Genomic DNA, 16,279 nt, shown 5'->3' on the forward strand with positions numbered 1-16,279 from the left:
TTGTGAACACACAGCAGTGCTTTCCCTGCTGCTGTCTCTGAGGGCTGGTTTAACTCCCGGCGCGCTGCAGCTGCAAGTGTAGACGTAGCCTAAGTCTCTAGCGGTTGACTGCTGAGATCACCTCAGAAACATGACCTGACTCAGTGTAACTGATGCAGTGACACTTGTCTTCGTTTGCAGATCTGAAACCTACCTGAGGTGTGGACGACTCCATTCATCTCAATGGCTGCTGACTCAAGACACCCAGTGATAACACTTTAAGTGTCAGCATCGTTCAGAATTTCACTGCTTGTCCCAGCAGGTAAGAAAGGAGAGAAATTATGACATTCTGTACTATCTATTGCGAGTTCCAGCTCATTCTGGCACTACCAGTGAGTAGGGTTGGAAGATACCATCATTTTTCACCCCCTCCAATCAAGAAGCCAAGCCCCAGGAGCATAGCAGAGCCCCAAGGGGCATCTAGGCCGCCACAAAGAGCAGCCAAGTTCCAGTAGCTCAGAGCATATGAGCCTCACAAGGGGGAAGTCAAACCTGAAAAAAAAGGGAGAGGTGCGCACAAGGCACTCCGAGAGCATGATCACATGATCTGGTGAGTGGCATTTCGCCACTCACCAGATCTTGTTCTGTGGGTGGAGCCGCTCCCCTTTCCCCCTCCCCAGCCATGTGAGCCCTGGCTATAGAAAGGCAGTACAACATTTCAAGTGATCAGACTAAGAGCCGAGTTTTCTTCCAAAAAATAACATTTATTGTTTTGGTTGTAAATATAAAAAAAATTGCATTGCACGGTTTAACAGAGCTGCTTGAAAAATGCTACATACCAGCAGCACAGCAGAAGTTGTGTCATACAATAGAACAGAAAACCTTATACAACAAGGCCAAAGCAAGAGCACATCTGAAGCCCTTGTTCTTCTGAGCTTTTATATAACAAAAAACAAACAAACAAAAAAATCAAATCCATTCATTTAAAAAATACCTGTAGCAAATTTTTATGGCAGCAGAGGAAGCAATTTGTTTAACGTATCATTAAAGAAGAGGAGGATTGCTTCTGACGCTGATTTACTTTGTCTTAACATCTTATTCATGCTTATGAGCAGTGCTTATGTTCGGATATAAAAGCAATTCAAACAACAGCCATGAGACCATTACATTAAAATGCCTTGGTATGTCGCTTTGTAACCATCCTGGGTTTTACATATCCGTCCAAAACCTACCTGTGTGCCTGCAGTCTAGCAATGCAAAACAGCATGACACATGTTTAATGAAGAAGAAAAATGGAGAGCTGGTGCCCCAATCAAAGTAAATGGGAACAGGGCAGAGGGAGGAAGGGGCTTTGCTGCAGAAAACTCTCATGAAACACATGCACCCACATAGTGGACAAAGAAATTACTGGAGGCGAGCAATGGGCAGGCCAAATCCTGCACTCGTTACCCAGCCAAATATCTTACTCAAGTCAAAAGATGTTAAGGGCACTCAGCAACTTGCTGGATTGGGCCCTTAAGACCATGTGATTTAGTGGCAACAATACTTTGATCGTTTTACTTCGTTATCTTGGTGTATAATCAAAAGTAGTAGCAGGCACTGGAAATAAAGTGTAGATAACACCCGAAAAAATATTCAAAACTGTCCTGATACTGAATAGTCAATTTCCCCGCCCCAAAGTAGCTTTCAACTGGCATCAGTAGGTCAATAGTTAACTATCCCAATAATGGACACAAAAGATGGAATTGCTTCCCAGTAATCTGAACTACAAAAGCTTCATGCTGCTGAACATTTCTGCTACTACCCAGAAATGCCACTGGCACCAAATATTAGAACTGTTCTCATACCCCTGCCTGATCTCACAGAGGCTTTTGGTTTGAAAACCAAACACATGTACTGGAATGTCAAACTCTGGGGCTGCAAACTAAATGGATTCACTCAAGATGGCAAGACACTGCTTAGCAGTGTGATCTCACTGGTCTTTGCCTTTTCAAGCACTTACAGATGCACAGGGATCTAGCAGAAAGCTGCTGCCTGGAGACTCTGGGGTTTTGCTGGACTTTTTTGTGCACATTCCCCAAAATCAAGCAATTTTCAGAGTCCCAGATTCTAAGAGTCACATTGTCTCCTAATCAGGAAACCACATAGGATGCTCCACTATATTCAGGATTTTCAACAGATCATCCTGTTGGGAGGAGGGGATGGCTGAACTGAGACGCACCAAACCTGTAGTACCCTAAAAAGGCCTGGTCTACACTTACAAATTAGATCAACCTTGGTACGTTGCTTGGGGCTGTGAAGAATTTTGCGCCGTGTGATGTAGTTAGGTTGACCTAACTCCCAGTACAGATGTAGGTAGGTTGACAGGAGATTCTTCCATCGACTTAGCTACTGGCTCTCAGAGAGGTGGATTAGCTACATTGATGGAAAACCCCCTTCCCTCAATGTAGGAACCGTCTACACTACAGTGGTGTAGCTACAGCACTGTAGCTGTGCCACTGTAGTGCTTGCAGTGCAGACATTGCCTCAGCTCCGTGAGAAAATCTCCAGGAGCCTGGGGCACTCACAGAGTGCAGGTATGGTCACGCAAAGACTCAGCACATCTACGCTTGTCCACACAGCTCCCTTCCAGCAGCTGCTACAGAAAGTCTCCCTTCAGGAGGTATTTCTCTAGGGGACAGGAAAGCCATGGCAGAGCCTGCCAATAGGGCCAGCACTGTCTCCCACAAAGAAATCCCAACAGTTTTGTGAGGGGATCATGCTGCCAAGAGTATCCCTTGTCCCCATCCCTGCTGTGCTCCTGCTCCCTCAACGTCAGCTCGTTTCTGGTTTTTGCTGCCCATGGCTGTGCTGTTGGCAGGGAGCACAAGGCCCTAAGAGAATGACAGTAGCTGATGTGTTGGGTTGAAGAGATGTGTAGAGTTTAAGGGCAGAAGGGACCACTAGATCCTCTAGTACAGTGGTTCTCAAACTTTAAAAATCCAAGGACCCCCAACCCCCCCGCTCAGTCCCAAGCCCCGCCCCACTCCACCCCTTCCTCAAAGGCCCCACCCCTCCCCCTCCTCTTCCCTGCCTCTTTCTGCCCCCTCCCCCGAGTGCACCCTGTCCCCACTCCTCCCCCTCCCTCCCAGCACCTCCTGCACACCGGGGAACACGTCCCTGACGTGCAGGAGGCGCTAGGAGGGAGGGGGAGGAGTTGATCAGCGGGGCCCATGGACCCCAGTTTGAGAAACGCTGATCTAGTACATCACAGGCCATTATTTCACCCAGATACCCTTGTACTGAGCCCAATAATTTGAGTCTGAGTAAAGCATAGCTTGTGTTTGGCTTTTAGGGAAGCTAAGAATGAATCTGAGCACTACAGATTCTTTGGGAGCCAAATCCACAGTATGAAGCCACTGAAGGCGAGGTAGACGGTAAGTGTCACCTGAAATTCTCTGTAAACTGCAGACAGATAGTGGGGACTGGTTGAGAGCCTGCATCTGTTTGGTGCCACACGGAACTGAATTGGAACTCGTTAAACTAAGGGAGAGTGTGACTGCTCTGGGCAGAAATCCTCTTTTTGAGAGATGTGTTATTTAAACCCCTTAGCTGGTGAGCAGAAATAGAATACAAAGTTCAAGCTTAGAGCAGAGAGATTTAAACTGCAATTCATATAAATTGGGTCAATCTCTTTTCATAACTTCATAAAAATACTTTGAGATCTAAAGAAAAGCTCTGTAGAAATACTAACTGCTTTACAAAAGATGAAGTATCATTATCCCCATTTTACAGATGGAGAAACTGAGGCAGAGGTAAGTGACTAGGCCCACAGCAAAACAGCGGCAGAGCCAGGAATTGAACCAAGGTCTGTAAACTCCCAGTCCAGTTTCCAGTGCACCCAATAAGCACCGTCACTAGACTGAATGTGATAAAACATGGAGTCTGAAATAAACAAATGAGAATTCAGATTTACAGAAATTAGGTGGCAAAGGGTTCTCAGAATTATTAACCTCCACTAAGGGGCAAGATCTTATTGTTCAAGTCTCCGTGCGTCATGGGTATTTGTTCAACTCAAAAGATTTAGGAAAGCAGATGATTTCTGGTAAATGCCAGACAGAATGAAAAGTTTGTATACTTTTTTCTTCTCCCTCATACACTTTTCCCCTTCCTGCCTGCCAAAGTCAGCAATTTTTAATAAAAAAAAAAAAGATAAAGTGCTGCTGATCTTTGTGCAGCAAGCAGAACTGTTCTGTGTTTCCCCTGCAACTAACTAGATACACCCTATCCGTCCAGTTTTAATCTGTTCGGCTATGCAGTGAGATTTGATGTTTTTTCGTAGACTTCTAGATAAAAAAGTGGTAACCTGATAAATTTAAGCAGCTCAGTCACAATATCCTTTCACGTTCCTTTAGGATACCAATGCAGTCAATGCGAGGCCTTCTATTGATTTCAATGGGAGTTGGGGTGGAACTCTTTAGGGTCTGATCCAAAGCTCCTGGAAGTCAGCAGAAAGACTTCCAGGCACTTTCTAACAGGCCCTTAGTACATCTTGCATGTTGAGGGAAAGCTTGATTATGATCGCACTTCACATGGACTTCAATGCATTTACTCCCAATTTACACTGGGATGAGGTAAGAACCAGGCACAATATCTACCCTGCAGACTGGAGACAACTTCACCAGATACGTATTTGAACATGCAAATATGCATATAGATATATATGTATATCAATAAGATAGATGTGTAAATGAGGAAGTTGGGGGGAACCCAGCTAATCACCATGTCAAAGATTTTGTTAGTCAGAAGTTCAAGATCATTAATAAAATGAAGGATGAATACAGGCATCGATAGAAAAGATCATACATTTATATAGCACCATTTATTCAGCTGGATACCAAACAATATTGCTTATTTTACTAATAGATTGTACTGCATATCTAGGCCTGAGTATATAGGTAGAAAAGCCACTTCACCACTTAACAACCACCTCTATGTACTATTTCAATAAAGTCTAGGCCTACATTTTCAAAGGGCCTTCAACTGCTAGCTCTACAGCTGTGACTGCAGTTTTTCCACAGCTGCAAAAATCTCAGAGGTGTGTGTGAAGTTTAGGTATATAAATGGGTAGCAAAATGTCTCTTGATTTGCATGCGCAAATGCCATTTCCACCACAACTGATGTTCGGCATGTGCAACAACTCAGCTGTGAAAAGTTGAGAATGCAAAAACTCAGGACAGGGAAATCCTGCAGTTCGTTTCATAGGTAGCTTTTGAAAGCTTGACCCTCCAAATGGAAAGTTATACGGCAGAGAAAGTGAAGAGTTGCTTCCTAATGTAAAATCCCTGAAAATATTGTAGAATGTGTAATATCAAATTATTTTCAGTCTGCTCTCTAGCTAAACACGGTCAGTGTACTAGAGCTGCCCATCTCAAGGCAGCTTGTTTTTGAAACTGGAAGGAAAGGTACCAAGGGAAGAGATCAGGTGGCTTTACCTGGATTGTTAACATGGTTCCTAATAACTTCTCTCTAGAAAGTAGTGGAATTGTCAGGGTTATTAATAAGTTGTGCTGAGTTTAATGATTTTTTTTTTTTTTTTGTCATGAAAACTGACCTGAGAGTTTGGTAAACTCCTGGGACCTCAAATTTTGAACCAGATACAAAATCTAGTCAATGGCCTGTCAATGGCCTGAAGGCTCACTTCTTTTGCAGATGAAGTTAATTCATGGAGTGGAACATAAAACAAACAAACCCGCTCAGACGTGTAATCACATTATTGGAGTTACCCGTCACTGTGAAAGCAGATACCGCTAGGCATTTCCCTAGCTGTGCACAGTACAGCTCCCCGCTTAGGTGGTTATATGCCAGTAGGTAAGCAACAAATCATTTAGTTTTTCACAGTGTATTGAAAAGCAGGAGCTCAGGTACCAGAGTGATGAGTGCAGCATCAGAACCTCAACAGAAGACTTAAGCTTTACATAGTGCCTCTACTTTAAGGTCCAGGGGGTTAGCTATAAAGGATCATGTTTTTAGTAGACTTCATTACAGAGATGCAGCAGAGTAACTTGTTAGCCACAAGCCAAACCCTGTCCCCAGCACACAGGCTGAGAGCAACACTGGGGAGCAAGGTGCTGGGCAAAGGCACTGGCAAGGAACAAACCCCAAAGCTGGGAGGGCTCGAAGCACATTTTCTGCTCCAGCTTTGCTCCAACCAAAGAAAGTCAGTTTTGCAGACCCTCCATGACAAGAGCTGTGGAGAAGGCATTGCAAGAGAAGGCCTACAAATCATGGGTCAAGAGTCTCCATGTTTATGCCCATACTCCTCCTAATTTGCCATTGGCACATACATACACCCTACCCCACACAGGTTAATCCTAATGTGGACAGGAATGATCTGCAGGAGCTACTGTTGGCCAGAAGTTGCTAGCGCTATGGTGATGAGCACATTGCTAATGACTAGTGAGGCTCAGGTCCATCTCTAGTTATGTCAGATACTTACTGGGACAGTCACGGTGAACAAAGTCATGTTTCCGATATCAAACAAGCGGTGTTCTAAGTTTTATGTTGGACGCAAGCCTCTTAAAGATTGACAACCGTGACCTAAATCTTTCAAGTTTAGGATTTAGGGCAGGGACATTGAAGCAGGGCAAATAGGCAAAGAAGACACAGGAGTGGGGGATAGCTTATGAGTACATGTGGATTGATCTAATTTCTGTGACAACATAAATGCCTATTTCCTAGCATTACAAACTCAGTTTCTGTCTCTAAAGCATTACAGCATCATCTGTGCACATGTGTTATGACGGAGAGTTCGACTCTGCAGCATGTAAGAAAAAATAGTTTACAGTTTAAGCCTGTATGGAAATTCATGTCTATATTTACAAGTAAAGAATTCACACAAATTAAAGATAAATTGTTCTCTTGTACTTGCCAAACTGTCCTGCTACTCACTTGTACTGACTGAATCAGGAAAAAAAGTTCTACGAAAACATCTGCTACTTTATTTGCTAGGAAATAAAGCATGCCCTCCAAATGATCATATACAAATAATATACTGAACTAGAATAAAGATACATACACAACCTGAGATTTTAAATCTAGTATTTTACCACAATTTTGTATCTTTGATTAACTTTTTTTCTCCTTTGGTTATTAATATGTTGATCATTCTTTTTATCAACTTTTACTGTTCAAGTAAAACAACAAAGAAATTGAACACCAGGTAATAAAATGAAAAAGCACATTACCTTTCATGAAATCAAATGTGCATTTCCCTTTAACAAATTGTTCCTAGGTGTAGCGAATTTACACCTTGTTTAGTACTTGAAGTCATTTTATGCAAAGATGTTCCCTGCGTATTTATTCATGCTTCACTGATGGAGATTTTTTATTGCTGAATGCAGGACTCTAGCCTACTTATGTATCTGAGGTTGGCATTCTCACTTAACTGAACCTAACAGGTATTGAAGAGGAAGCCAAACATTAGACAATGTTGCATTGTATCTCTACATGTTCAGGAGCCAGAGGCAAAATGCTCTGAACAATGTCCTTTCTAAAGTGCACCGACTGTAAGGAGACTCACACGTCTGTGAGGCTGGGACTTTCTTCACGTCTTGTTTAGGCAACTCATCATTTGTGGTTGTTAGGTTTCCCCAGATGTTTTGTTGATCTTACAAACTGCCTCAGTGGCTTGCTCTGGCAGGTGTGACGGATCTGACAGAATCGAGGTGGTTGTACTGAGATGCCGAAGGGTGTTCAGCACCACTGGAATAAAGGGCCAGAAAAGAATCAAGGAGAACAATTAGTCTGATTGCAAACAGATTCACGTAGTACACAGTGAAGGATGAATGATCTATTATGCAATGTACAGATACATAGATATTCTTGCAGTACACACAGAGCCTCAACAATGCAACAAAGACATCGAAGTGCAATGACTTTGCTGGAAGGACAATGTTTACAAAGTGGAGATCTAGTATTTTGACTGCACTATTCAACAAAATCCCAACTTGTTCCAATATAGACAGTATTATTTTGCAGTATTAACCACAGATATGAACTTGCTGCTTCATAATGGAGGTGGACTGAGAAATAGGCATCAGATTCAATCATCCCCAAACTTCACGGGCATTTGAAAGCTAAGCACAGATTCAAACATCTTCATAACAAGACAAACCACTTTCCTGACCCCTACCCCATCTCAAGAGTGTTTGAAATCTGGATTAAAATGTTGTGGTTTGAATCTATATTTAGTTTCTGGTCTCTACAAACAAAAAGTTAAATTATTTTTTCTCCTTGGTGCTAACACTCAAGAAATGCTCAAAATGAATTTCACTGGCAACAACAGTTCTTAATTTTCCATTGCAACAATGCAAGAGGGATGAAAAATCACATCCTATATCATGCCTTCCTTCCCTATCCCATGCTGAATTTCCAAGAGGAAACTGTATGGTAACAATTATTATAGTATTAAATTACCAGCGGTTAGAACTCTACTTACTTGGCCTCAGAACACGGAGCGAACAATGCTCATCCAGCCAAGCCACTGCAGTCTGGTTCAGGTCCTCTAAACTGGTCGTAGACACCCTTCCATTGAAGGTCTCAAACAATGGCTTAATGATAATACTAAACTGCAAATCATTGAGGGTTAAGGGGAAAAAAAGAGGAGCATAGAGCATCTTAATAATAATAAAAAAAACCATTAATAGTTCAATGTAAGTGGAAAACAGAAGGCATTTAAATGGACTTCAACCAGGAAAGGGACACTAACATTTAAAGAAACATTTCTACCTGGGATATTAAAATAAAATAAAATCTAACGTCAGTGCTCTTCAGCTATGTTGTTTGTCTACTTTAGTAATTCATTCTGGATGAACAGTGAAATTAGACTGATATATTTACGGACACTTTCAATGCTTGGTCCCCATGCACTAGCATCATGCAGTAGAATCTGGGTTGCAAATAATAGAAAGGAACATTTAAAAGAAATCATGAAAAATGTTTCTAGTCCTAGTAGTTTGTATCCCTCCTTTTTATTATACTGTTGTTACAAAAAGATGCAGCTAGCCTTAGACACAGCCTATGAAACCGCGAGACATCCCTCTTGGGGACACCGCTGCTGATCAGAATCCTTTGGCAATCAGTGCTAACAGCAGCAAGCTATGGACAGGCAGCTACTCTGTTTGGTTTCCCAAGCTTTAGGGATTCCCCCACTTAACTCCTCTACCCTGAAGGATGGACACTGTGATGGCTACAACCCTACTAGAAAAGGAGGACTGGACAGGGTTATCAAATTGTAATGAGCTGAAAGATACTGAGCAACATATGCTCATTCTCTCCTGCTAGCAGAAGGCTGCATCCTTCAGAGCACACTTAGCCTCCGCTGGCCCCATGTAGCAGGGACTGGGAGCAGATATCAAATCAGGGTCTCCTATATCGCAGCTGAAACTGTCACTAAGCTTGACCTTCAAAGCAATTTGTTATGATGTTGTTTGAATAATTCTAGAATAAAAACAACCCGCCCGCAACTAAATCAAAACTTAAAATCAAACCAGCTTGTGAAATATGTACCCATGGAACTTATCCAGGGCTTTAAAGATAGTTCAGTTCTATGATCGGTGGCCCTGAGAATCTACCACAATCTTTAGATCTTCTGATAACAGTAAAAAAAAATTTCCAATTCCATCAAAGCGTGGAAATATGGCATAAACAAGTCTCAACATTGTAATATGCTCCTGGTACCCTCCAATACTAATGGCCAAGATCAGTCTAATTATTTCCTGTTATGTTTAAAGGGACTGCCTGTGCTTATACCCCCTTGTAAAATGACTGGAAAGGTAATGTAATAGGCTATTCTTCAGCTATCTCTACCAGCCCAAGATCAGCTTACTCATCCCCCTCCTTTCCGTAGCAGAAACTCTTACGGGATTTTCAGATTTATGTTATAAACCTCCTTCACTGCTTTACAGTCATTTCACCCTGGTGAAAAGTTTCATTAGTCATCACGACTGCTGACTATGGGCACAGATAGCCTCCTAAGCTTTCGCTGGACAGTATTCTGGAAAACGTCAGTGCGTCCTGAGAATTACACCCAATTGCTAAAAAGGTACTTGGAGGTATAGCCTGCTATGAGAGGTGGTTTGCTGAGAGTATTATTCACTCCCTCCAAGGTCCCTGCTGCAAACTGCCTAAAACAATAGCTCTGATAAGCGTAAACTGCCCAGTTCATCTCAGTGAGGCATTAACTCTGAAACCTCATGATGCCAATTTAGATCCCAACCACCATTTTACTGCTGATCATTTAGGAGAAATATCCAACTATCCCAAATTGCCTCCCACATCTTCCTGAGTGCCAAAAGTTCGAATTGCCTCCTACGGAGCTGCCAAAACTCCCAGCTTCCTCCCTGACAACTTCTATAATGCTCTTAAGTCTTTTTAAAACCAAATTCTGCAGGAGTTGAACATTTTGGAGGAGTGTAAAATATAATATCCAATTAAGCAACACATGGGATATTGTCCTTAGTTGATCAATAATTTTCACAGTTAAATCAATTGCAGGCCACTCGTTTTCTACTTTCTCTGAAGCTGCTCCAGCACGAGGTACTAGAATGCTGCAAAATCATTGGGCTTTTCCCACAGACGTTAGGTCAAACTTGCTGCAGAGCACATGGAAGCCTTTCCTAAAAGTGTTGCACAATCTGACTAAGGGACAGAGTCCAGTTGTTCAGGCCCAACGTTGTGGTTCCATTAAATACTGGTGAATATGAACAAAAATAGTATCTTAGCTTTCTCTTAAAGCGTCTGCAACTCAACACAGCAGTCAGTGCAGGAGAACCACGAAGAGAAACCAGTCTGGTTCACTGTACAGTACGAGTGAAGGGCAAAAAGAAAACCACATAAACGGTAAAAAGCACATGTGATTTTATTAAAATTAAATTTTAATAATCTCAGTAATGATTGGTAAGGAATCGATTATTTAAATACCACTTATCTTGACAGTGGTCCTTTCTAAAAAATGAAACAGACGAGCTATACCTTAGGGACAGTATTCACTAAACTTTAACAGTTTTTAAACCATAATAACGAATAGTAATAATACTTTGCACTCCTACAGCACCATCCTTCCAAACCTCTCGAAGAGCTTTACAAACGTTAATGGATTTATACCTCACAATACCCTGTGAAGCAGGGAAATATTATTTGCATTTTACAGATGAGAAAATGGAGGAACAGAATTACTTAAGTGACTGGCTAAAAGTCACAGCATCAGTTATTGGCAGAGCTGGGATTAGAACCCAGTGTTCCTGACTCCCAGTCCTAGTCTCCAGTCACAAGCCTCTAGGGATTTAGTGCTTTTTTGATATAAATGCAATGTACATGTGAAAGGATACAATCCAAAACTTCCAGTTCTGGAGGGTCCTGTTTCTCACATACTCATCAAACATACTCCGCATGTGATCAAATTTCTGTCGGGTTATGGGAACCCCGGTAGCAGGGAGCTGCTGTTGACAAGAACTGAAGAAAAAGGCCAGAGCTCAAAATCTCTTTCCAGAAAGGAGATATTTCTCTTCCAAACCAAACACTAATACAGGACAAGCACCAAAGGCCAGTACCACCGGACTGACGCTGCCTATTCGGAGGTAACCCACTAAAATGAAGAGGACAAACCTCATTCATTTCATGACTCATTAATGTGTATTGTGTAATACTGTTTTCCTATCAGTTTTGTCCATATGCATTTAGCAAAGAGAATTTTCAAGCTGCTAAGCTTTTATTATTACAAATAATAGAGCTAACAGCAAAGTAAAACATCTAACAATGTAATTTTCAGGGCCCACTTAGAAAGGAATAAAAACACTAAAACTAGCAGTCAGATGATAAAAACACTAATATTTTCTTCAAATTCTCATGATTTTAGAACACAGTCCAAATTAAAGGATGAATTTAAAGTCAACTGAATAGATTTTATCAACTCCTACAAATATAATTGATTGCTTTCCTCAAAACCCTAATTACATAACAGAACACTTAACAAGTCTGTGGATGAAAAGGACTACAGACCACAAAATGCTTTAAAACGAGGTAATGATAGTTACCTTCCATTGTAAAGGTGGGGAAACTGAGGCACAGAGCTATTAAAGTGACTTGCCCAAGGTTACGTGGGAAGTCAGTCGCAAAGTCAGGAAGAGATCCCTGCACCCTGACTCTCAATCCTGTGCTCTATTCACTGGCATTATTTCTTCCAATAATGAAAGATTACATACAAAAGGACAGTTGCAGCTAAACTACTTTAAGGGACATGATTTCTGATCCACGGTACAATACAGCTTTGAACACAATGCCCCCTGGCCACTTCTCAGAAGTGGGCCATTTTTGGTGTTACCACCATATACACCAATACTCAGAGCCCATTGAAGGTCAACACAGAAGCCTACTGATGCCCATCCTATTATGACTTTGCTTTTTCATTGGGATCCACTGATTTTTTCCTCCTCTTCAATGTCCCGCTGCCATTTAACCTAATATTTGATGCAGACACCCAGTGTTATTACCCAAAGAAATGCTCCCCATGCTCTGGTCATTATGGAAAAAAGGTAACAATTCCCCTCAAAACCTCACATGATGGTAGCATTTAGCTCCTCAATCTCCTCCCGGAGGCGCCTAGTTTCCTCTTGTGACTGCATTCTCTCCTGCTGTAGTTTAGCGATATATTCCACAGTCTTCTGGAGCGTGATTGCATGGCTGATCTGTACCGAAGACAAACACAAAGTTGACTTTCTGGAGTTGAGCTAAACAGCCTCAGAGTTTGCCCCAAACCAAATATAGCACCTACAGAAGCATTTCTGCCCCTTTATCACATTCCTTATCCACCCTAGTAAGACACTTTGGGATTGGCAGATGAAAAGTGCTACAGAAGAGCAATTAACCAGTTAGGTGTTTATCCTGACTCTTATTAGCACTGGTATAGTGAAAGATGCATGTGTGTGCAACTTGCCCTCTGTTTTCCAAATTGGATTTTGACTACTTTCTCAATGGAAATGTTTAAACTGTTCGTTAATCACTTTCCCCCTTAACAAGTATTCATAATTTTTTATGAGGGGTGTGATGTCCTCTCTGATGTGTTTCACATGTTACTAAAAGTTGTACGTTAAGGAGATAATTCAGAACATTTGATTCTATAGGGTTTGGCATTTTCTCATTATCATTAAACAGATGGGAGTGTGGTCTAGTGGTTATTAAAGGGGCCAAACAGCATTACTGAGTTCTATTCTAGGATCTGCCTCTGTGTGCACCTTTGACAGGACAGAAATAAATAAGGCCTACATTTATTATAATCCATTAAAATCATTTCAATAAATAAAATAAGATGTTGCATCAGTGAGCCCTCCTCACTTTGACTCTAATCAATCCACCCTGGGCTTTAAGCAGGTCACAATCTTTCTGTGCTACAGTTTACCCATCTGTCAAATTTGTACATGACCTGCCTCAGAGTGGTGTTGTGAGGATTAAGGAATGTTTGTAAAATACTCTGGAAATGGTTGATGAAAGGAACCATATACACTAAGTTTGAAGCATTATCATGCTGTACCTATGATCAAGTCTCTGTTACTGGAGCTCCAGGAGCAAAGAGGACTGCACTGCCCAGTTTCCTTTCTTTCCCCCTTGGTTCCAAAACTGAAGCTCATGCTCAAACAGGACTCCCTGCAATTTTGAGACTCGTACCAGTGGTAAAGTTAAGAGCACAAGAGCTGGCACGCACTCAGCTACCTGGCCAGTAGCAACAGATTTTCTTCTACCCATCCTGGGAATCCTCACCTAAACTCTTATGTCACAGATGTGTCAAGTAACTTCACTTTGATGTGTACTTCACATTCTCCAGTGAAACAAGTGATGTTCGGGTTTATTAACAACCCTTTTCAGAATGAGTGATGGTTTCTATAACTTCTCTCGCCAGGTTAAAAATGCACAGCACTCATGGACAACTTACTGACTTCGAGTTAGCTGATACCAAGCTGTTCAGGGTGCTAAAACCAATCTTGATATTAAATCTTCTCTTTTGTTCTGCTGAAATATGCTTCACCCTTCGATTCTACATAAACAAATAAAATTAGCTCATCAGTCTATGCTGGTTTTTCCACCACTGCCCTATGGTCATTTTTGCTATTAAAATCTATACAATTTTATCTTTTGCTGAATTACAGTTACCATGGAATCCACAGCCTTCCTTAATGCTGCAAAATATCATAGTGATATTAATTACTTGCACATGGCAATTTAAACGCTTTCAGAAGTGCCCCCGTACTAAATGCAAACCAAAACTGGTTTAATAGGGCTTTCTTCTTAGTTTTATGAACACTTCTATTAGTTTTAAGTTTCATGATGTTTAAAAATACCCCCTAAAATTCTGACAGTGTCTCTTTGCACGTAATTTTAAAGGTCTAAGGATGTAAACTATGGGCCTGACCCACCATTCCTAGCGCAGCAAAAACTCCCACTGAAGTCAGTAGACTTTATGAGTGTGAAAGGAACCTAAAACTGGGCCCAAACATTTGGGATATAACCTCTGGCACGTACGGATGCTTTAAATCATTGTTTGGCTTATGTGCTACCATACATTTCTAAAGCTGTCAAACATCTTTTTCCATCAGAACCCTGAAAAAGGACTAATCCGATTTAGCACTTTTATAGTGCTTTACAGAAGACGGGTAACCGTCATTAGCCTCCTTTTACAGAGGGAAAAAAGGAGGAAGAACAAGGTTGTGCGATGTAGGCGTCCACTCAATAAGTCAGTGGCAGATTCTGGAACAAAACCTAGATTTCCTGACTCACAATCCAATGCCCTACCCACTGGACAAGCTGCTGTACTGTAATCTAAGCAGTTTTGCTCAGCAAGACCATCATTTTTAGTTTCGAGAATGACGACATTCCAAAAAGAGTGAAGAATGGAAGGCTAAAGGTGGGCAAACATCAAAGAGCCTCTAACAATCACTCATCCTTTGCCTGCTTACCAACATATTGGGACTTAAAACATTTAAAATACAAAGCATTCAGAGTCACCAATATTTTTGTCAAAAAACGGCTACAAAATTTGATTCATTGTATGTTTGTTTTCTCAAGGACACCACATCATCTAGTGGCTGCCTACTTCTAAACAAAGAAACAGAGTTGATAGCCTTCTTTGGTCTGTTGTGGCTTTCATTGTGTTTCTTGTGTAATCAAGGAAAAATTCTACGAAGGCCAACTAGTGTGAGAGATACAGCCAAGGCCTCTAGCAGTCTGATTGGCATTTCTATAGTGGCTATTCCTCCAAAGTAAATCCAGACTACAACTTGGAATGGAGCTTGTAAGGTTATTCACATGGATGGCTCAAAACATGTGTTCTTACACCACATGGCTAGGACTCTCTTAGTAACCATAGCAGCTCAGTGTTTTGCCATTCCAGGGCTAGACTGGCAGGTGGCTCTCTTCTGTACCTGGGTCAGTGCACTCTTTCTGCTCTGCAGACAGGAACCCCTATCCATGTGCAACTGGTATGGCCAGTCCTCCGTCCTTCCAGCTCTCTGTGTAGAAAGACATCCTGGAGGGTATATGCAGCTCCTGCTATTCCATGTGCATGCCCTCCAGAAATTCTATCCCTTGCGGATGTGTTAGATAGCATGGTAGATACAGATGCACAAAACAGGAAATGACAGCAGAAAAGCAGCTGTCTGAGCAGAAACTGAACTGTGTAACTGTAACTGCTTAAGGTGACTGTAACACCATTTACAAAATCAAGGTTAGAAACCGTAGTGTGGACACAGCCTTACAGCGAACTTGGTTATAATGATACTCCTTGTGCAGCTGAGGGATTTCAGTGCATTTCAATGGGCTTTCACTGCAACAGATTCCATCGTGCTAATCTTCTTGGAATGCAGCAGTTATCCTACCAGCTAGGTGTTGGCTGCTGCATTTTAAGGAGAGTAGAGGAGGATGAGGAGACGAGAAGATGCCACTATCCCCTGGATGGATTGATGAAGGGTGACAAAAATTCCTAACTCCGGCTCATGCTGCAGCTGTTGCAAGGAGAGAAGGGGAGACAGGCCAGCCAGGAAATATCTGCCCTCTAGTGGGGGCAAGGAGAGGTCTTTGTAGAGGAAATTTTTTATAGTAAAACTCCACCTACGGTGATTTTTGTGTGTGGAAGAACACCCTCCACTACATATAGACAATTTATACAGTAGGGAACATGTCCCCAAGTGAAGTGCAGCCACCCCTCTGGGGAAAAATGGCAGCTCTTTAATAGCACACAGCAACAGTACCACTTTCTGCTTAGGAAGAGTGG

At 41.8% G+C, this 16,279-nt stretch overlaps 1 protein-coding gene across 4 annotated transcripts in view; it reads right to left on the reverse strand.

Moving 5' to 3' along the window:
* Nucleotides 1-5,559: 5,559 nt before the first annotated feature.
* The window catches only part of MLXIP (MLX interacting protein), a 63,037-nt gene continuing 52,317 nt past the window's right edge, over nt 5,560-16,279 (reverse strand). For 2 of the 4 annotated variants that reach the window (XM_024196206.1, XM_024196209.1), the window contains exons 13-17: nt 13,946-14,047; nt 12,577-12,704; nt 11,349-11,472; nt 8,459-8,588; nt 5,560-7,722 (exon numbers count right to left, since the gene is read on the reverse strand). In XM_024196206.1, coding sequence (XP_024051974.1) covers nt 7,601-7,722; nt 8,459-8,588; nt 11,349-11,472; nt 12,577-12,704; nt 13,946-14,047 — 606 coding nt within the window. In that variant the 3' untranslated portion in view covers nt 5,560-7,600. Of the gene's footprint in view, nt 7,723-8,458; nt 10,818-11,348; nt 11,473-12,576; nt 12,705-13,945; nt 14,048-16,279 lie in introns of those variants that run through there. The other 2 variants (XM_024196207.1, XM_024196208.3) reach the window with 2 other exon arrangements.

The sequence above is a fragment of the Terrapene carolina genome, unplaced genomic scaffold, assembly GCF_002925995.2.
Source record: "Terrapene carolina triunguis isolate 2854851 unplaced genomic scaffold, T_m_triunguis-2.0 Scaffold234, whole genome shotgun sequence".
Taxonomy (NCBI): Eukaryota; Metazoa; Chordata; order Testudines; family Emydidae; genus Terrapene; species Terrapene triunguis.